This window comes from Rhineura floridana, chromosome 11 (assembly GCF_030035675.1).
Source record: "Rhineura floridana isolate rRhiFlo1 chromosome 11, rRhiFlo1.hap2, whole genome shotgun sequence".
Lineage (NCBI taxonomy): Eukaryota > Metazoa > Chordata > Lepidosauria > Squamata > Rhineuridae > Rhineura > Rhineura floridana.
This window is the reverse complement of record NC_084490.1, coordinates 16,105,873-16,127,469: the sequence shown is the minus strand read 5'-3', so window position 1 is coordinate 16,127,469 and position 21,597 is coordinate 16,105,873. Positions and strand designations below refer to the sequence as shown.

The window sequence follows — 21,597 nt, the reverse complement described above, 5'->3', positions numbered from 1 at the left end:
TGGTAACCATCTGATAGACTGGGAAAGTTCTAACAGAGTCTGTAAGTTGTGTCTTCTGATGTATGCCTCTGATCTGTGAGGCTGGTCTTCTGAATTATGCCTCTGAGCTGAGAGGTTGTCTTTTGTGTTTACCTTTGGAGAGAGATGTACCAGAGGGGGGGGATGACTGAAGAAACTCTACATGTATTTACTCTTAAGCCTTAAGCCATAATGTCTTAATAAAAGACTCTTAACATGCTCTAATGTTCTGAAGAAGTTTCTTGCTCAACTTAACTTCAACGTAATGTATGCCGTTTCACGCAACAACGCACACACGCCAACAGTTTGCACCCAATGTAGTTTCCACAGAATTGTTGAACACACAGTTTTTGTAGTGTTTTTTGGGGGGGTAGAGCTGGAAAGAGAAATCCTCTATAAGAGACTTCGTTTTTAGTTAAAAAAAGTCATAGCACCCCCTACTGGACATAAAGGCCAAGCTATTTTGTTCTGCAACAGCTCAGCCCTCAACAAAGGAGTCAGTCAGTTCTCAAACCAATCACAAGCAGCGGGCGGTGCTAGCTTATCAATAGTTACAAACCAAGTACCTCACTTACCCAGTCAGTAACATGGGGGGGCATTTGAATGTTGTGCTCCCCATTTTGATTGGTTTGGGGGATATGCTTTCATCAAGTTCCTCTTAGAACACATATTTGAATTCAATCTACTTCTCAACTAATGAGTTCCTAGTACCTAAAGTGATATTCCTTTGTTGGGTCTGAGGGAATCTTTCTGTAGCAAATGGCCTGTGCTTACTGGTGCTTGCCATAACGAGCATGTGAAAATGTGAAGGGCAATTGCATCTTCGTAGTCACAGTTATAGCTCCTTCACAAATTTTACCTAGCCATGCACATCTTTCCTTCACACTGAAGATGCCTCCAGGGAACGCAGCAGTGTAAACCAGCTGCTCTGTGAAATGCTCTCAAATTACATTTGGAACAGCCATCCAAACTTGTACCTTGGGGAGGTAAGTTAAAAGACAGTCTGAGACCCCTGTTCAATAGAAGTCCTTTGAAATATCTTCTCCTTTTGGCCCACGAGAGTGAAGCACGCATCTCTGACTACCATCTCCAACAGAAGCAAGGGGGTGGAATGAATCACTCACTACTGAAATTATAACTTCTTCTGTGGAGTCAGACAACAACTGTAATGCAAACGAGTCATGCAGAGAGGTGTCAAACTAGTACCAGACATCAGACCCAGAATCTGTTTCCAATTACACAGCTAAGGCCTGGAATATGTGAAGCAGTAATAGAACTGTTTCAAGAGTACATGCACGCACGCATATCTCTCATTCACTGTCAAGTAATTGCCACCAGTTTCAACAAAAGGCATCCAAGGCTGATGGCAGGAAGGTAAAGAGCTTCTCTTTAGAAATTAAGCACTGGGGACAACAATGAGACCACAGCTTTGCAGACATTTTAAAAAGTGCTTTTATTTTTATATTACAAAATAATTTGAGTCAGGCTGCTTTTCTTTTTTTTTAATACATTCATCTCCAAGGCAACTGGAACATTTTGCTTAATGCTTTGATTTGGACAAGTCTTCTTTTCCCCAAGTAGTAAAATACCAGATTTTCAGAAACAAGGCCAAAAGGTGTTTTCCATTTTCTCCATGATGTTCCCACCCTCTTCAGCTAGACTTGCAACAGCCAGACAGACAAATCCCAGGTGTTCTGACTGTTATTCCTTGCTATAACCCTCCTTTCAAGACCCTGACTCCCCCTGGCCCCTTGGGGATGTTTTGAAGCCAGGCAGGTCAAGGCCTGCATTCAAGTTTCCTGAGGATGCGTTTTTATCCCAATACCTTTCAGGTTGGCACTGGGATTATCTATTAATTCATTGTGAAAAGAGAACAAACATATTCAAGGAGAAGCTGAAGCTAATACATAGGCTCAGAAGGGTGTGTTCACGTAACTCCTAAGGCACCAGGGACATGGAGGCTGGGCAGAGCATAACAGAGAGGGAGGGAGGCACATAGAAAGCGTTGATTTTAAAACTGAAAGCAGTAGGCAAACAGCCTAGCAAAAACGAACATTTAGCCAACTGTGACAGCCCTCTGCTTCAACTGAAACAGACCCTATGTACATATCAAAGGCCTCCAAAAATCTCACAACACAGCTCAGGATGAAGGCAACAGTGTCAGATTCAGGTTCACACTGCCTCCCTCATGGGTACATTTAATAGGGATAGGTCTGTGGATGTGAAGGAGCAAACACATCGCCACCAAATTCTGTAGAATATCCACCTACCCTTTTGCTCTTTAGTAAAGACATACAATACCTTGTGAGACAAAGAGAGAATCTGCAAAAAAGTGCCATGGCACGTAGTAAAAGTGTGATTGGGAAAAAAAAAACTATGGCAGAGGATGTTTCCTAAGAAAAGAGTTAGGAACTATAACAGCTGCCTTGAACCTGGACGTCTCAAGATGAGACACTGTCTAGAATTCACTGGGGAGGGAGTATCAGTGAGGTATCTGTAAAGAAAGTGTTATAGATAGGAATTGACCATCTACTTGTGGGTGGCTAAAGGGCACAGAAGAGACTGGGGGAGAAACACACAATTCAAGCGCTATAAGCCACAAGAAAATAACAAACTAGGAAGTTCAAAAACAAAGCATAGAGCTTGCTCTAGATCTTGAGAGTTATAGGCACCTGGAAACAATTTTGGATACAGGAAAATCAGGAGATTCTTGATTCTGGGCAACAGGAAAAGAGGCAGCCACAGGCAGCATGTGCTTTCAGGACTGGGCGAGGACAGAACATGTCTTCACCAGCCATCTATCAGTGCGAAGGCCTCCCACAGCAGGGAGCAGCCATTCCAGAATGGAGATGAAGCTGGAGTTAAACCCTAAGGGGAGAAAATCCAAAATTTACAAGAAGGGAAAGGGCAGCATCAGAACTCTTCCAGATCCCAACTGAGGAACTCCACCTGGCATAACAGCTCTTCCACTCCCACCTCTTCCCTACCTATCCTGCATAAACCCACTTTACAGATGCTTTTATTTTTCCTTAGGTGCCCTTGCAAGAGATACAAGACACTTATGGAGGCAGCGACTGATTCTTCCTCAGCCACACTAGCTACAGCAGCACCTCTGGCTCTGCTGTGTCATGGGGAGCAGGCCATATCAGGAAGAGCTGACTCTGACTAAGCCCACCCCTTGGATAACAGCAGTAAGGGACAGTTGCAAAAGTACACTGGAGCTACATCAAGTCTGTGGCAGCCCAGAGAGAAGAGCTCATTGGCCACTGCTATTTTCCTCAGCACAGATAAGACACTCCTGTGGGATGAACCCTCAGAAGCCCAGAGTTACCAGGCCTCTCCATTTAAACCTGCATACTGGTGCAGGCAAGCCTGACCCAGCTGTTCCTTGCCCCCTGTACACACCATTGAGCTCCAATAACGCAGCGCGAAGGGAGAGGCAGAACTGGGAGCCCTCCTAGCCAACGGCAAGGGATACACTGATGGCGGCGATGATGATGATCAGCGTGACTGCCAGGCAGATGGCAATCATGAACTTCTTCTACAGAGCCCCAAAAGAGAGAACAGGCAAGAAGGTGTTAAGACAGATGGCTGGGGAGGGAGTTTTCAACTCCTGCTAAATTTTTCATCCTTCTGCTAGCCACAGGGAGGAAGAACAAGGAGCTCTGAAAAAGGTCTGAAACTCTTTGGTCCCTGGAAGTCTTACTCAACACCCCCCTCCCCCCACTTCTGAGATGTCACTAGGTTCTGCCTCAAGCGTCTCCTCAGAACATTAAACGTTTGAAAATGGTTTCCCCCCTTTAAGTCAAAACAGAAGTTCCCAGGTTGCATAGTTCTGCATTTGTATGGCACAGGTAAGCATGATACACACAAGGGTGTTTCATTCCAAAGAAGATGTCATCTGAATTTCTTCTCAGATCACAGGCCATTTACCTTGCGTGCTTTCTTTTGGTTCTGCTGTGCGGTTTGGAGGTTTTTCTGTCCTTTCTTGACGTAGTCCTCTGAATCCAGAATGTTCTTCTCTATCCTGTCAATCATCTCTCCCTAAATACAGCCAAAGGGGAGGGGGTGAGGTACAGCTATGGAGAAACCTCTGTGTTGAATGGGATTGGGGGGCAGGGGAGAAGAGAGAACAGACAACGAGCTCTGGGGCAAGGGCAGGTGGCCAGGGCACAAACAGCGGGCAAAGAGGCTACCCCATGGGAGGCAAGAGGTGGGGATTGGGTCTGTGTGGCGCCATTAGGGATAAGGAAAGAGAGAGCAATATAAACAGAGATCATACAAATAGTGATGTGCGTAAGAAATCATCCAATACAGGCAAGGGAAAAAAAGAAAGGTGAACACACACAGCAGGTCTCTTAAGAGACACCTCCTCAAATTCTAGAGACCCTAATATGACGACTAACCCCATATTAATTCTGTGTAAACAGTCCTAGGAAGCACATAAAGTACTTGGCAAGAACAGTAACTAACAAAGAAAGGAGCTTGAAGGCTGACAGAAAGCTAAAGTAGAAACAAGGGGGCAAATCGAGCGTTGGCTCTTTCCCACTAGGGGAGGAAGACTGGGGAAGCACTCTAGCTCAGCGCATGCAAGTACCACCTGCATCTTCGGGCCAGACTGTCTGAAGCCTTAGGGAGCTGCTGCCAGTCGCTGTAGACAACACTGAGCTACTTGGGTTAATGGCCTGCTCTGGTTCCTATGTTTCCAAGAGTACCTGGATCCACCCCTTCTTTCTCCTCCCCCCCCCACCATACCTGCAGCTCCACTTCTGTGGCCAGGTATGTGAACATATCATGTAGCTCATGGATGCTGCGCTCCAGTTTCAGGATTTCACTGTGCCGTGTCTCGATTTCATTCAGAGCCTGCTTTGTCATTTGTGTATCCTTCATGATCTGTTTGGAGAAGTAAGTGCAGGAGGCTAAGTCTTCAGAGGCTCAGGCACCCTTCCTACCTTACCCCTCCAAGGGTCTCACCTTCTGGTACTCACATTGGAGACAAAGACCTCGGTCTGACCGCTCTCCAGCATCTGGTCCAGCTCTTCATCCGATACTGCCCCACTGCCAGCTGAAGGGGAATGAAGAACACTGTCTCAGCATCAAAACAAGGTTTTCTGCTCTCCTGTCAAAGAACAGGAAACAAAGCCAGACTCCCTTGCTCTCAGCATGCCTACTTGAACCCTTTCACCATCAGTCTTGTCCTGGAACTGTGAACAGAATCCAAAAGTCTAGTGTCTCTGCCTCTTAATCTGAGGCACTAGATCCCACATGCCTCCAAAAATGGATCCCAAGGGCCACACCACAACACGAAGGTCAGCAGCCCCTCTGTTACTCTGCTGGGCACCACTATGCCCTCTAGTGGAATACTGCATCACTGTCAAGGGCTTGACATTTTGTGCTCAAAATCCCAACATTCTACAGCCAAAAAAAACTATGTTCTCCAGTGGTGGTCTAAATATTTGCTTAACTTTATTCTAGTTTAAGCAGAGGCTTTCAAACCTTCTGCCGTCAGGGAACTGTTTCCACATCAACAGCATTAAATCTTCCTATTGGTTTTGTGCAGTGCAATCCTATGTGTGTCTATTCAAAAATAAGTCCCAGTGAGTTCAATGCGGCTTATTCCCAGATAAGTGTGTACAAGATTACAGACACAGCCCTTTTACAAAAGCTACTGTGGATATGATTCAATACAAAAAGTCAGGATATAACTTTTATAAATAAAAATAAAGCCTCCAAGGTTCTGTGGAACTCTGAAAAACACTAATCTAGTCAGACAGTTTGCTATTCTCTCTTTCCTTTTCCCTCCCATATTTAGAAGTTTGTTTCAGCTTTGTGTTACAAACTGGAGTAGATGGAATGAGACACCTAACATACTGATGGTGAGGACCTAGGTCAAACCCTGGACTTTACAAGGAGAAACTAGGACTGATACTGAGTGATGATAGTCTATTCATAGTGTTTTCATGGTAAAACTAAAGAAGAACAAAGCAATCATAATGCCAAAGTACAATTTAAATAACATCCCAGAAGAATATAAAGATCAAATAAGGAACAAATTTGAGGTTTTAAACTTGGTTGACAGAGAACCAGAATAACTATGGACTGAAGTCAGGGACATTATCAGGGAAGAATGCAAAAGGACAATACCTCTAGTTAAAAAGAGAGAAAGACCTCAATGGATGACTGATGAAACTCTTAAAATGGTTAAAGAGAGAAGGAAGGTAAAATAAAAGAAGATAGAAACACAGTTAGAACCCTAAAGGCAATAGTACAGAGACTAGCATGTAGGGACAAAGAGAACTATTACAATAGTTATTGCATAGAAACAGAGAACAACAAAAAAGGTAGAACAAGAGCCCTATTCCAAAAGATTAGAGAAATTAAAGGGAAATTTAAACCAAGAGTAGGGTTGTTGAATAATCCACAGGGTAACACACTGACTGACTGAGATAAAATAAAAGGAAGATGAAAGGAATACATTGAAGAACTACATAAAAGAGATGCAACAATGACAGATTCATTCATGGAAGAACTGTATGATGAAGAACCAGAAATTTTAGAATGCGAGATGGAAGCTCCTCTTAAAATACCTGGAAGAAACAAATCACCAGGAATAGATGGCATACCAATAGAGTTGCTACAAGTTACTGTCCAAATTTTGACAAAAAATTGTCAAGAGATATGGAAAGCTAAACAATGGCCCACAGACTGGAAACGTTCAATATTCATCCCAATTCCAAAGAAAGGGGATCCCAGGGAATGCAGTAATGATCAAACTATTTATTTATTTTTATTTAATTAAGCTTATATACCGCCTGACTAGCAACAGCTCTCTGGGCGGTGAACATTAAAAATACAATAAAAATAACACAAAACTGTACACAAAACTATACAGTCTAAAATCAAAATATAATAATTTAGAATTAACAGGAATTAAAATGCCTCAGAGAAGAGAAAGGATTTAACCTGGCGCCGAAAAGATGATAGTGTCGGCGCCAGGCGCACCTCCTCAAGGAGACCATTCCATAGTTCGGGGGCCACCACTGAGAAGGCCCTAGATCTTGTCACCACTCTCCGGGCTTCCCTATGAGTCGGAACCCGGAAGAGGGCCTTCGTAGTAGACCGCAGTGTACGGGCCGGTTCATATCGGGAGAGGCGTTCCGACAGATATCGTGGTCCCGCACCGTATAAGGCTTTATAGGTAAGTACCAACACTTTGAATCTGGCCCGGAAGCATATTGGAAGCCAGTGCAAACGGGCTAGCACAGGTGTTATATGCTCAGACCGCTTAGTTCTTGTTAGCAGTCTGGCCGCCGCATTTTGCACTAGCTGTAGCTTCCGAATCGTCTTCAAAGGTAGCCCTACGTAAAGCGCACTGCAGTAGTCCAGACGCGAGGTTACCATAGCATGTACCACTGATGAGAGGTCCTCCTTACTCAGATAGGGACGTAGCTGGGCTACCAACCGAAGTTGGTAGAACGCATTCCGGGCCACCGAGGCTACATGAGCCTCAAGTGTGAGGGAAGAGTCTAAGATGACTCCCAGACTACGCACCTGTTCCTTTAGGGGGAGTGTAACCCCATCCAGGACAGGGTATATATCCACCATCCGATCAGAGAAACCATCCACCAACAGCATCTCAGTCTTGTCAGGACTGAGTCTCAGTTTGTTAGTTCTCATCCAGTCCATTGTCGCAGCCAGGCAACGGTTCAGCACGTCGACTGCCTCACCTGAAGAAGATGTAAAGAAGTAGAGCTGCGTGTCATCAGCATACTGATGACAACGCACTCCAAAACTCCTGATGACCGCCCCCAGCGGCTTCATATAAATGTTAAAAAGCATGAGAGACAGAACCGAACCCTGCGGGACCCCACATTGGAGAACCCACGGTGTCGAGCAATGTTCCCCAAGCACTATCTTCAGGAGACGACCCGCTAAGTAGGAGCGGAACCACTGCCAAGCAGTGCCTCCAACTCCCAATTCCGCAAGCCTCTCCAGAAGGATACCATGGTCGATGGTATCAAAAGCCGCTGAGAGGTCAAGGAGAATCAACAGAGTTACACTCCCTCTGTCTCTCTCCCGACATAGGTCATCAAACAGGGCGACCAAGGCAGTCTCAGTGCCAAAACCAGGCCTGAACCCCAATTGAAATGGATCTAGATAATCGGTTTCATCCAATAGCGCCTGGAGCTGGTCAGCAACCACACGTTCCAGGATCTTGCCCAGGAACGGAACATTGGCTACTGGTCTGTAGCTGCTGACATCCTCTGGGTCCAAGGAAGGTTTTTTCAGGAGTGGTCTCACTGCCGCCTCTTTCAGACAGCCAGGGACCACTCCCTCTCGTAAAGAGGCATTAATCACTTCCTTGGCCCAGCCAACTGTTCCTTCCTTGCTAGTTTTAATTAGCCAAGAGGGGCAAGGATCCAGTACCAAAGTGGTCGCACGAACCTGTCCAAGCACCTTGTCCACGTCCTCGAACTGAACCAACTGAAACTCATCCAACAAAACATGACAAGACTGTGCTCCAGACACCTCAGTAGGATTAACTGCTATTAAATAGGAGTCTAAGTCCCGGCGAATGCATGAGATCTTATGCTGGAAGTGTTCAGCAAATTTATTACATCGAACTACCAATGTATCTGCCGTATCTTGTAGGCCTGGATGAAGTAGGCCACGAACCACTTTAAAAAGCTCCCGTGGGCATGAGAGAGATGACTGAATAGTGGCGGCAAAATGTTGTTTTTTTGCCGCCCTCACCGCTCCTACATAGAGCTTAGTAGAAGCACGAACCAGCTCATAATTGCATTCCTCGGGAGTTCATCTCCATCTCCGCTCAAGCCGCCTCCTGTCTTGTTTCATCGCTCTCAGCTCCGGAGTATACCAAGGAGCTGTATGAGCTCTACATAGGAGAGGGCGCGCAGGAGCGATCGTGTCAACAGCCCGGGTCATCTCTGTATTCCAAAGATCGACCAGGGCTTCGACAGGAGCGCCAGTCTTATCAGCCGGAAAAACCCCCAGAGCCTTTTGAAAACCTTCAGAATTCATTAGTCTCTGGGGGCGGACCAATTTAATAGGTCCCCCACCCTTGCAGAGGGAAAAGGCTACTGAAAGTCTAAACTTCAGCAAGCAATGATCTGTCCATGACAACAGGAGAGATGTAAAACTCCCCACATCCAGATCACTATCCCCATGTCCAGTAGCAAAGACCAGGTCAAGAGTATGCCCCGATGTATGTGTTGGGCCACTAACATATTGAGACAGCCCCATGGTTGTCATGGCGGCCATGAAGTCCTGAGCTGCCCCAGACAAAGTAGCCTCAGCATGAATGTTGAGATCTCCCAGTACTAATAGTCTGGGGGATCTCAACAGTATCTCCGAGACCACTTCCGTCAGCTCAGTTAGGGAAGCCATTGGGCAGCAAGGTGGGCGGTACACCAAAAGGATTCCCAGTCTGTCCCTCTGGCCCAGCACAAGGTGCAAACACTCCAGACCAGTGATTGCATGGACATGGTGCTTGGTGAGTGAGATGGAACTCTTATAGACCACAGCAACCCCACCTCCCCGACCCTCAGATCTACCATGATGCTGAACCAGATACCCCGGTGGGCAGAGCTGGGAGAGACTAACTCCTCCCTGTTCACCCATCCAGGTCTCGGTTATACATGCCAGATCGGCCACCTCGTCCACAATCAAATCATGGACGAGGGAGGTTTTATTATGTACCGATCTGGCATTAAAAAGCAGCAACTGGAGATCTGAGAGTTGGCTGATAGGACAACCAACAACCCTGCGGGTATGAGAAGGACCAGAACGCGGCACAGCCACTACATGTCTGGGCCGCGTTCTCCTTACCTGGCACGTCCCTCTCATATCACCATACCTCCCTCTACCTGTCACTACGGCAATTGGGGGCCCCTCAGGTCTCCCCTCTTGATGATAAAATCTCTTCCCGAGGCACATGATAAACTATAAATACAAAAAACTGATATACATAAAAATACACATTCACTCACAACATACACTCATATAACACCCATTCATCCACTTCAAACCCACACAGAAGACACAGTCCCGTATTCTGTGCGCCCAAACGCCAGCTCTAAGACCGTTCTTCTTCCCACGTATAACGCCACCTGGGGCCTGGTCCTGCAAGGTGCCCACGTGCAGAGCAGGAGCCCAAGAAGGAGAAAGCAGAGATGTTGACCAAGCAGCAGCAGCAAAGCAGGCAGATGGCTCTCCCTCCCTGGGCGGTGATGGTCCTCTTCCCTTGCAGGCACTGGATCTCCCAAGCCCCCTCAGCCAGCCGGCTTAATATCCCATGCAAGTAAAGTAATGCTCTACAACAAAGGCTCTTGCCATATATGGAGCGAGAAATGCCAGACGTCCAAGCTGGATTTAGAAAGGGAAGAGGTACCAAGATCATATTGTAAACATACATTGGATAATGGAACGGACCAAGGAATATAAGAAGAAAATCACTCTGTGCTTTATAGATTACAGCAAAGCCTTTGACTGTGTAGATCACGAAAAACTCAGGAATGCTTTAAAAGAAATGGGGGTGCCACAGCATCTGACTGTCCTGATGCACAACCTATACCTCTGGACAAGAAGCTACTGTAAGGACAGAATATGGAGAAACCTATTGATTCCCAATCGGAAAGGGTGTGAGACAGGGGTGTATTTTATCACCCTATTTGTTTAATCTATATGCAGAACAAGTCATAAGAAAAGGGGATTGGAACAAGATGAAGGAGATGTGAAAGTTGGAGGGAGAAATATCAATAATTTAAGATATGCAGACGACACCATACTACTAGCAGAAACCAGTAATGATTTGAAACAAATGCTGATGAAAGTTAAAGAGGAAAGCACAAAAGCAGGACTACAGCTGAACATCAAAAAGACCAAAATAATGACAACAGAAGATTTATGTAACTTTAAAGTCGACAATGAGGACATTGAACTTGTCAAGGATTATTAACACCTGGGCACAGTCATTAACCAAATTGGAGACAATAGTTAAGAAATCAGAAGAAGGCTAGGACTGGGGAGGGTAGCTGTGAGAGAACTAGAAAAGATCCTCAAATGCAAAGATGTATCGCTGAACACTGAAGTCAGGATTATTCAGACCATGGTATTCCCAATCTCTATGTATGGATGTGAAAGTTGGACAGTGAAAAAAGTGGATAAGAGAAAAATCAACTCATTTGAAATGTGGTGTTGGGAGGAGAGATACCAATGGACCACGAAGAAAACAAATAATTGGGTGTTAGAACAAATTAAACCAGAACTATCTCTAGAAGCTAAAATGATGAAACTGAGGTTATCATACTTTGGACACATCATGAGAAGACATGATTCACTAGAAAAGACAATAATGCTGGGAAAAACAGGAGTAGAAAAAGAGGAAGGCCAAACAAGAGATGGAATGATTCCATCAACGAAGCCACAGACCTGAATATACAAGATCTGAACAGCGTGGTTTATAACAAATACTATTGGAGGTCACTGATGCATAGGGTCACCAGAAATCATAATTGACTTGAAGGCACATCACACACACACACACACACAGAGCGATGGACCATCATTTGCTGGTTATTAGAAGCTGTCTTGCAAGAGCCTCTCTAGTTCCTTAGAATTTTGGGACAATGGCTTACATATTTGCAAATTTTATGGCACAATATAAAGCAATCAAATAGCCTGCTCCCTGTAAGCAGGACACAGAAATAGAGCAGGCTTGAGGATTTCCACAACAAGAGTTCAGACTCTTCCCTCCACCTCGTTCACACCTCCCTCCACTAGAGAATATGGGGCTGGCAGTTGAGAAGCAATATAGCTCTTCCTAGCTTGTTTCAAGCCCCAGTGAAATGGAAGCGGAGCTTGTAGTGCACAGTTGCTAGAAAATTGTTAATAATAATTTAATTTATGTGTCGCCTATCTGGCCAGTGGCCACTCTAGGCGACGTACAACTCAGTTACAATAAAATACATCATAATAATACAATACAAACGATAAAAATTATAAAACAATGACAGTTCAGAGTAATAGGCAATTAGTCATAGAGATTAACCCTCTCCGGAAGTCCCGAAGGCCTGTCTGAAAAGCCAGGTCTTCAAGGCCTGGCGGAATACATTCAGGGAAGGGGCATGCCGGAGATCATACGGGAGGGAGTTCCAGAGAGTGGGGGCCGCCACTGAGAATGCCCTCTCTCTAGTCCCCACCAACCTAGCTATTTTAGTTGGCGGGACTGAGAGAAGGCCCTGTGTGGCTGATCTTGTCGGGCGGCATAATTGGTGGCGTTGGAGGCGCTCCATCAGATAAGCTGGGCCGAGACCGTGTAAGCAGAAACACTGGCATGGCTCACTCACATTTCTTCTACAGATCATTATCTAACCTTAGTATTGCACAAACACTCCTGTTGGGTTTTTCAGGATGGGCTTCTTACAACTGACCCTACTCCCATTCAGCACTATGATAACCTGTTCCCTTTTTAGTTTCCAAATTCATTTGAAGGATGGGGCAACTGAATTAAAGGGTCTTTCTTGACTTATCTTTATCTGTTGTTGGAGACTAGCAGAACCTGCTGATTAGGAAGTTTAGACAATGGCTTGGTTTGTAGCATTTTGGGGCAGTCTCTGCATTGTTGAAGGGAAAGGAAAATTGGAAAACCTTCCTCCCATTCCCTCCCCTCATTTGGCGGTGAAACCCAAGTCAAGCTGTCTCGTGCAGTTTACCTTCCAACTCTTCTGGCTTTCAAGGTCATTTTCCTTTAGAGGATGACAGATAGTAGCTATTCATCTCTACAGGAAGATTACTTGGCCAATATACAAGTAGCAGCACATCACTGAAGCTTTTTATAAAACTGGACATTCAGAGGCAGAGCAAAAGGGCTTTCAAGATTTTACAATACCAGTGAGGGGAATTCAGAGCCAGGGTTGTGCTAACCCCCACCCCCACCCCAGTAGTCCTTTGAAATTGCTTCAGAAAGAAAAGCCTGCCTGTTGGAATAAAGACAATCGTTAGAGAAATCAGATTGACTAGTGCTGAATTAAAAAAACAACAACACTTCTTATCTGTCCTCTTCTTCTGAGCCCCATGCCCTCCTAATTCACACCCTACAGTGAATCTCATCACAGGAGAGAGAAGCAGGTGTTTCTCTGGTGCTTTCCTAATCTACCCTTGAAATTTAGTTACATAAGGGGCAAAGTGTAGCGACTCTCTTCCTTGGAAAGACCCCCAGTGACTTCCTTATAACTGGAAACATGGCCAGTGCTCCCCTGCCATGTGCCTTGACTTTAGAAATTTTAACAGAGCCCGTGCAGGATGATAGTTGGGCCTAGGCTCCACAACAGTGCTCTCAAGGCTAGAGTGCATAGTCATTTTCTCCAAAGTGTGAGCATCCATGGGCTGTCTTTGACCATGCACGTGCTTGCAAGCACACAGAAAAAGGGATGCCTCAACAGGATATAGACTGCAGTGATTCTGATAAGACAGCTTTGGCAGACTTCACAGTTCTAGGAATAGCTGCTGCTGTATCTTTGAACTGCTCAGTTCCCTCGTCTTTCTCATGAGCATGGGTCTGATCACACACTTGTGCAGATGGAAAAGTAACTGTGCATTCCTCAACAGTTATGCTATTGTAAGCTGTCTGTGCCATAATCAGGAGCATGTGCTTTTTCTTTTTAAAGCCCATGTAACCTATCTTCTGCTCCATAAAAAGCAAGATTTTGCACCTAAAATGTATTACAAATCAAGTTTGCATGCTTGTTTATTTTGCATATTTTCTATTTCTGCTGTATGGAGAGACAAAAGACTAAAGAACAACACTTAAAGACCCAACATCTGATCAGTGGAAGCCCTATATGCCCCTGCACCATGCACAGTCTAACTTCCTACGGAGCAGGAACTGTATTTTTAACACAGAAAACTGTGTCTGACATCAGTTGTATAGTGAGACTGCAGAAGCATAGAACACATGTGGCCCTGACTAGCACAATTAACTCAACAGCACATCTGTTTCTGGACATCATATCCCTAATAGCAGCATTGTGATAAGAGTTACTAGGGCATCATGTTTCAACTTTGAATACTCATCTTGGCCAGATGATTTTGGGTAAGTCACAATCTCTCTGACTACTCTACAGCTGGCAACTTGACTTGTTCCCATGACATCTGGGGCAACTCTAGCAAATAGGAACTGTGCAGTAACAGAGATTGCTAATTCAGCACTAAACCTTAGCCATCTTTGAGGCAAGTGGGAAGCAAGAGCAGACACTCACTAATCTGCAGCTGCCGCCTGATGCGGTCCAGATTCCGGTCTCGGTACTCTGACTGTGTCGAGTTGCATTTGTTGATAAGATCCAAGAACTGTTGGGACAGGATTCCGTGCTGATAGAGAAATGGAAATAAAAGGGTTAAGCATACTTCTCTTATCACCTCTACTATCCAAAGATAGCTAGCTGGGCTACGCCTGACCTGGGTCCTCTTCATACGAGTGCTGATGGAATTTCTGTTCTCATCTTCCTCATCCTTCTTGGGCTCAATTCCTACATTTTTTTAAAAAACAGGGCTACAATTAAGCCGTGTTGCTTTCTCCTGAAGATAAAGGGGGCCTCCTCCTAGTGCCAGAACAACGAACACCCACCCGCCCCCAAAGGTGAAGAGCAGAAATGAGGTTTGACATGCAGCCCTCTTCCCTTTTACCCACTAAGGACCCATCCTCCTCCCAGACTCACTCTTCAGGCGGGTCCGAATGTCTTTTGCTAACTCCTTGATCTCCTCACGTAGCTTTTGTAGGTCTTGCTTCATGCCTAGAAAACACAAGGTAAAAAAGTCGGCAGCAGTATCGTGCCACAGAAGGATTAAATGACATCTGCATGTGGCTTTTTAAGGTGTACGTTTGTAGGTGCTTCTTTACCACATCAAGTTCCCACAGGATCCCCACTGCAAACTTACTCTCCTCAGGGATGGGTGTGGCCAAAATGGTAGACTGGTGTTTCTCTAGATCCTTCACTTTGCCTTCCAGAGTCTTCAGGGTTTCACGGATGCCACGTGTCTGACAAGGGAGATAAAAAAGGATATGACGGGAAGGGCCAGTTTGACCTGCTGAACCCCAATCTCATCCTGGAGTGCTTGAAATATTGTTTATGTTAGTAATTCTCCTACTCTTTCCTGGCCACTTCTCTTTGGGGACGTTGAATGATAATACACTAGAAGAAGAAGAAAAACAGGCATCTCACTGTGTTTAGCTACAAACCACCAGCATTGGCAACTGGGTGAACTATATCTGATATTTATTTACATAAGTAGAAGTAGAAAGAATCATTTGTCTGCTCCAAAGTGTTCTAAAAACTGCTCAATTTGTACCGACAAAGAATCACACAAAAACTCCACTGTGTGCAGGCAATACTAATGCAGCTTTAATTTATGAGAAACTGCTAATGGGTGCTAGACTCCAAATTATCTCTTCTTACTACAAAAAAACTTTTTATCCCACAGTTCAAAAAAATTTCCTGCTGCATGGCACACAGCATATTAAAAATCAAATACTATCCATATAATCAAAAGCATTAAAACTGCACAATGAACAGAAAAAATATTTAAAATCAGCATAAAACGAATTCCAGAGGGAGTCCAACTATAAAAAGGTTGGGAAAATAAACCTTTTTGCCTGGCACTGGAAAGACAACAAGGTAGGAAATGGGCAAGCCTCCCTGGAAGAGCATTTCACAGCTGGAACACCACCAATGAGACAGCTCTCTCTCTTGTTGCCACCTGCCCCATCTCAGGTGGTGGATGCATCTGGAGGAGAGTCTCCAAAGAGCTTAACATAAGGGCAAGACGATAAGGAGGCATATGGGGCTTTGAAGGCAAGCACCATCTTATTCCTCCTTGTTCTTCAGATGTGTGACCAAAGGTCCTCCAACTGTCATATTACAGCAACAACTCCAATGGCACATATCTGCACGCATGCGTGTGAGTGATCCCTCTGCCTACTGTAATATTGGAGTAAGACAGGCTATTGCAGCAAGAGAAAAGTTAAAAGGCTGAGGAAGAGAGCAAAACCAAAGCTGATTATACTGATGGCATGTACATATATGAAACACACACAAAAAGGAAGACCAGTAGATAGTCAACTCCCCACGTGATCAGAAAGAGCATGGTACCGTTTGGAAGAATTCATCAGTGGGATCCGGAGAGCCATTGGGTTTCTCTGATCCTGGCCACACCAGAGCCACATGTTCAGCCCCTTCACTGTCCGAGTCATCATCCTTCTGTGAAAGAGATGTAGACGAAGAAGATCAGATGTGCCCAACAAAGCACTCACTGTGCATGCGTTGCAGAGGCCAGGAAAGAAACACACAGAAGAAAAAACATGCTGCTCTTAGACCAGATTTGTTTTTATTTATTTACAAACATCTCTAGCCAATAAAAGCCAATGATTTAAAAACACCCACTTCATCATTCTGTTTTAGTCAGTAAAAAAGATACATGTTATAGGACTGAGTTGAATCTTAACATTTCAAGGTTGCTTAAAAAACTGACTTGACACCAGGTTAATAGTAGTGAAGAAGAACAGACTAAACTGTCTGGTATCTTCATACTCCAGTCTTCCTTTCTGTGCTATATTAACTTACTCCCTGTACTCTTATGACTAATAGAGAACTTTTGAGAGTTGTGAACAAGTGTAAGAAGATAAGTGTTGCTGAATATTGACTGGATGTTCATCTGGACACACATGGAAAGCTAGCATGTAGATTGGGTACCTGCATCCATTGCTAATGGAGGTGCATAACAAAGTTGTAGACCTGTAATCCCCACACATTTCTTGGTGTGGAATCCAACTTAGCCGCTGCGTCTTGCTTTGTAAAAAAGCTAACTAATTCATATGCATGTGATCCTGTGCAAAAGGAAGAAAAATCTAACTTGGAAGACAAGTTGGGCACTGTTGGTAAGTATTCTTGCCTTGATCTCTTTAATTCAACATATGCAACAAAAATGTATGCATGACTGCTAGATTAGAAATCGGCCATGATAAACACTGCACATAAGGGAGCACCCCATTGGAGCTGGTGTGTGCATGGGGCGCTAACTCTCTATGTATTTTGGCTGCATTCTGCTCCAACTCTTTTGGACCTACAATTCCTACTTGGGAGTAGCAATGGCCATTTTTTGCCCCCAGTTCAGATGATGTATAAAATATGACTTATAAGCAATACTGTATAGGGGCCAGGGTTCTACTGGAGCATATAAAACTGAAGAATATGGCACAGGGTACAGAATCCAGCTCTCCCAAAACTTAACTTTCACTTGAAAAAACTTTAAAGCGTATTACGAACTAGTTTCTAGCTCTCATGCCTGATGATATGCTTGAATGTACATGATCACCAGCTGAAATGTCAGTGGCCAGAAAACGGTTCATCAAGGTTCCTAGTGGTTGGGGACAGAGCTTCAGTGCTCTGCATAGCTCCATGTCCTTCAATTTTATGTAAAATATTTATGCAGGTTTGTATTCTTCTCTGCTAGGGATCCACACACACACAGGTCGTCAGGATCCTAGATTCCCCCAATGCCCTGACTTTTTGTGCTGCATTTTTGACATGTTTGGAGACATTCCAAAAGTCAGTGAACTCACAATCATTCAAACCCTCTCCAAATCCAAGGTGCAAGAGGGCTGGAGTTCATTTCTGTTGCCCTATACCTCCAAGGCAGTAAGAGCGTCTCCAAAATATAGTTCAATACTGAATAGTCTGCGCCCTCCTCTCAATTATTGGCCCAGTTTGCATGTGACAGTAAACCAGAGTTAATGGTTTACTTACTATGAACATAAATATCATACCTGCTTCACTCGTTTCCTCTAGCCAGTAGGAGTAACAAATGACAACCCCTGGCTTAGCATTATGTCTGGATTAACTGGAGATCATGGTCTGTTTCACTCAAACTAACCACACTAGGTAAATCAAGAACAAACCTTGGCTTAAACATCATGGTATGTTGGGAGTGAAACAAACCACAATCCCAGATTCAGATTTACTACCAAGCCAGTGATGATAGTTTGCTGCTCCCAATCTAGATCCAAACTGGAAGCTTTTTACCACAAGGTTGGAGCTGAGGAGGGAGATCATCCCCACAGCCATGTTTCTCAGTCACTCCAAGTGTAAGGTAACACAGACAGCTCCTGAGCTTGGAGCTGGAGAGGGAGCATCTTCCAATGCACAGCACAACTGCTGGGACCATCCTCCCTGCTCCATGCTCAGGAGAAGGGCTGGAGCTCCATCAGTCTAGCCAGAGAGTTTAGGATCCTTGCCATGGCAAATACATTTGTGGACCTCTGTTGTGCCCTCCAGAAAAACCCTAATTCTGCAAATCACAGAATTTCCTAGCACTGAGCATTTGAATTACTTTGGTGCAGAATTTTGTAATTTTTCAAAATGAGAGTAAAGGTAGTCTTATTTATGGGACACTTGCTCCAACATAAATGTTATATAAAGAAATAACAATCAAATGCAAATTGCACAGAAGTAGATGACTCTAGAAGACATCAAGAACTGTGGTGGCACCTTCACAACTAATTCATTTAATTGTGCATACACTTTCAAAGGCCAACAGCCTTTTTAATCAAAATAATCTATATAGGTGGTAGAAGCATTACTGATATTTAATTAGGGCTAGACGCAATAGTCAATTAAACTTTAACCACAGATTATGATTCAGGCCCTGCTTAATTGGTGGGGCTGTGTCTAAAGAGTATATGATTGTGAGTACATGATGGTGCACAGATGTGCTGGCTCTGACCCTCCCTGTGTCAAACTTGATAAACTAAGTGATAACCTGAAGGGGAAAAAAAACAAAGCTAGCAGCTATTTTGTATCTTAGTGTGAAACCACCATGGCTTCCTTTCTAACAAGAACCACAGGCAAGCTGAAGCTGACAATTCTCAGCTGAAGTCAAGGATGTGTTTCTAAAATCTGGATTTTCTTTACTACAGTACTGATAAACATGGGGAGACAAAAGGACAAACAGGGGCAGAGACACTGCTATCTTAAAAAAGGCAAGCCTAGAAACTTCATGTTGATAAACAGGGGTTGAAAGTTCACAAGACAAGGACAATGGGAATAAAGTCAGCACGGATTGCTGGGATGCCAGAAACATCATATACAATGAATAAACAGATGACTTTTGCAACAAGCCATCTGCAAACCTTGTTCAAATCCTGAGACAGAATCAAATCTGGCCCCTCCATCTCACCCCCCAAATCCACTTATCCACTTTGCAAACCTGCAGCAAGTCCATAATTTAACATCAGCTACATTATTACATTTCTATCCTGTCCTTTCTCCAAAGGCAGCATCCATAGATACTGCTCCAAAGTTGTCTTTGCAACAATCCTGTGCGGTAGGAAAGCCTGAGATGTGCCGACTAATCCAAGGTCACCTGGTGAGCTGCATGGCAGAGCACGATTTTAAAACTTAGATTTTCCCAATCAAAAGTCTATCCACCATCACTTGCTGCCTCCCAAAACTAAAGACTGAGACTGTACCAACTTTTGTTGTTGTTGTCGTGTCCTGGGTATCATAGTTATGCAATATTGTCTTGACAACAGGATTTAACATCTCCAACTTATTCCTTATATCCCTGGCTATTCCTGGCCCCCAAATGTGCTCCTTTCCAGGGTATTTTCCTCTGAAGCATTTGGGGCAGAAGGTGAGAGAAAGCCTATGAGGAGAGCAAAAGGGAAGCTGAGGGAAAAGGAAACCAATGTGGAAGGGGTAGGGGAGTTTTCTGTAAAGGTCAGGCTGTGGAACATAGAGATAAAAAAACAATAATAGGGAGATGAAAGGAGAGCAGTGCGAGGACAAATGGAGGATTCATAAACGTGGGAGCTCTGCTCACTAACACCTTTCTCCTCCCTACTTTTTTTAGGAAAAAAGATATTAAATTTATTCCAGATTTTTTTCTGGCTCCTCCTACTTCCCGCCCAAACTTTTAGGCTACCTATGGGCCTGATCACGAGACTAAGAGACAAAGGGGAGAAATGGGGATACTTTCAGAAGGGCTACATGAAGGAGGATGGAATAATGATAGAGAAGGAGAAATAACTGTTGGCAGCAGCGTGAGAAAACAAGGATGAAGCCAGCAAACAAACCCACACTGCAGGGGAGTAAAGTGGGAGGCAATGCAGGGAGATGAGAAGGGGGGGTAGAGAATAGAGCACTCGTTTTTCTTCTTCGTGTAACTGTTCCTGACCCTTCAACAGAAGCCTGAGATGAAAATGCAAAGTTTTTCCTGCCAGGGAGATAAGACAGGAAAGGCTTCAAGTATTAAAAAAAAATTCATTTCAGATATAGGGATGATAATAATAATAATAGCAGCAGCAACTTCTGATCCATGGGGAAAGGATGGGACGGGGGGGGGGAAATGGGGCTATGAAACAGGAAAAGTTTGAATGGCGGGGAGGGAGAGAAGGAAATGTCCCATAGAGGGCGAGGGAACAAAAATGGGGTCAAACTCATGAGCGAAACCAGAAAAGGTGGTGGTGGAAGTAAATGGTTGTGGCGACATAAAGGGAGTGAGAAAAGCAAACAAAATTGCGGGGAGGGGACGTGAACAGCCAATATATCAAGCGAGGAAGAGCGGGGCGATTGCAGCGAAGCAAGAGTGGCCGACGGGTCGAGGGAGGAAGGCAAAGGGGGAGGAGCAAAAAAGCCGTTGTGGGCGTGGCCCGCCGCGCGAGGAAGATGCGGGGAGGGGGTTCTCACCTCTCTGAGCTCGCGCGTTCGGTCCCTCATAGTTTATTATTATTATTATTGTTTTTCGCACCCCATAGACGAAGTGGCGCGGGGGAGGGGGGAATTAGAATGGAGGAAAATGCGCAAACTGCGCACGCGCCTCCCTCTTCCCCCCCCCCTTTCCTCGCGGGTAGGTTGTATGAGAGACACACAAAAATCCTCAGCCGAACGACAGCGATGCGGCCTACTGGCTCACACTGCGCATGCGTCTTCCGGCCCCGCCGCTGGAGAACCCGATTTTCTCCATTCCCTCTCGCTTCCTTAACCACTTGAGAAGCAGAGAGGGGAGAGTCAGATCGGAAGAATTAGTCACCAGTAATTAATTTAGTATATTTACGGCTATTAGAGAACTTGCTGGTCCCCGCTTTTCTCTGTAAGCCGGAAGTAGGGTCAACGGAGGATTTTTTTTTTAAAAAAAACAGGAAGTGATTTTGGATTCCCGTAATGAATGCTCCTTTCCTGGCTTCAGTATGGCTGCTTCCGGAAGCTTATTTACTTCTACCGGATGTGGTTTTTTAAATTTCTGTCATTGAGAACCATAGAGCAACGTATATATGTAGAGTGTCTCATTTCCATTCTGGCCATTGCTCAATTAATCGTTCCCTGATAAGTTGTGTAACTTGTGTCAAAACGGTCTGGAATGTACAATATTAAACTGGCCTCCGAATTTTTGTTTGCTTTTAAAATGATCCCTAATTCTAAGCTATTTAAAATTTGCACATATTTTAAATAAACCAAAACAGGCCAATAAACAACAGGTTGCCTTCTCTTCTATGGAAGGTGCTCACCC

General features: G+C 44.5%; 1 protein-coding gene across 4 annotated transcripts; it reads right to left on the bottom strand.

The window, feature by feature from the left end:
• Positions 1-1,454: 1,454 nt before the first annotated feature.
• On the bottom strand, positions 1,455-21,070 carry STX4 (syntaxin 4). 4 transcript variants are annotated; one of them, XM_061589981.1, is made up of 11 exons: positions 20,778-21,070; positions 16,185-16,292; positions 14,974-15,073; positions 14,754-14,828; positions 14,494-14,564; positions 14,298-14,406; positions 5,007-5,083; positions 4,774-4,911; positions 3,952-4,062; positions 3,424-3,559; positions 2,797-2,886 (listed from the first exon to the last, which is right to left on the bottom strand). In XM_061589981.1, exons 1-10 carry the CDS (start codon positions 20,805-20,807, stop codon positions 3,476-3,478), a joined length of 903 nt encoding a protein of 300 aa, XP_061445965.1. In that variant the 5' UTR covers positions 20,808-21,070; the 3' UTR covers positions 2,797-2,886; positions 3,424-3,475. The 4 variants fall into 4 exon arrangements, with proteins under 4 accessions (XP_061445963.1, XP_061445965.1, XP_061445964.1 ...); XM_061589980.1 differs by lacking the exon at positions 20,778-21,070 and adding an exon at positions 19,559-20,333; XM_061589978.1 differs by lacking the exon at positions 20,778-21,070 and adding an exon at positions 19,563-20,333.
• Between the last annotated feature and the right edge of the window lie 527 nt (positions 21,071-21,597).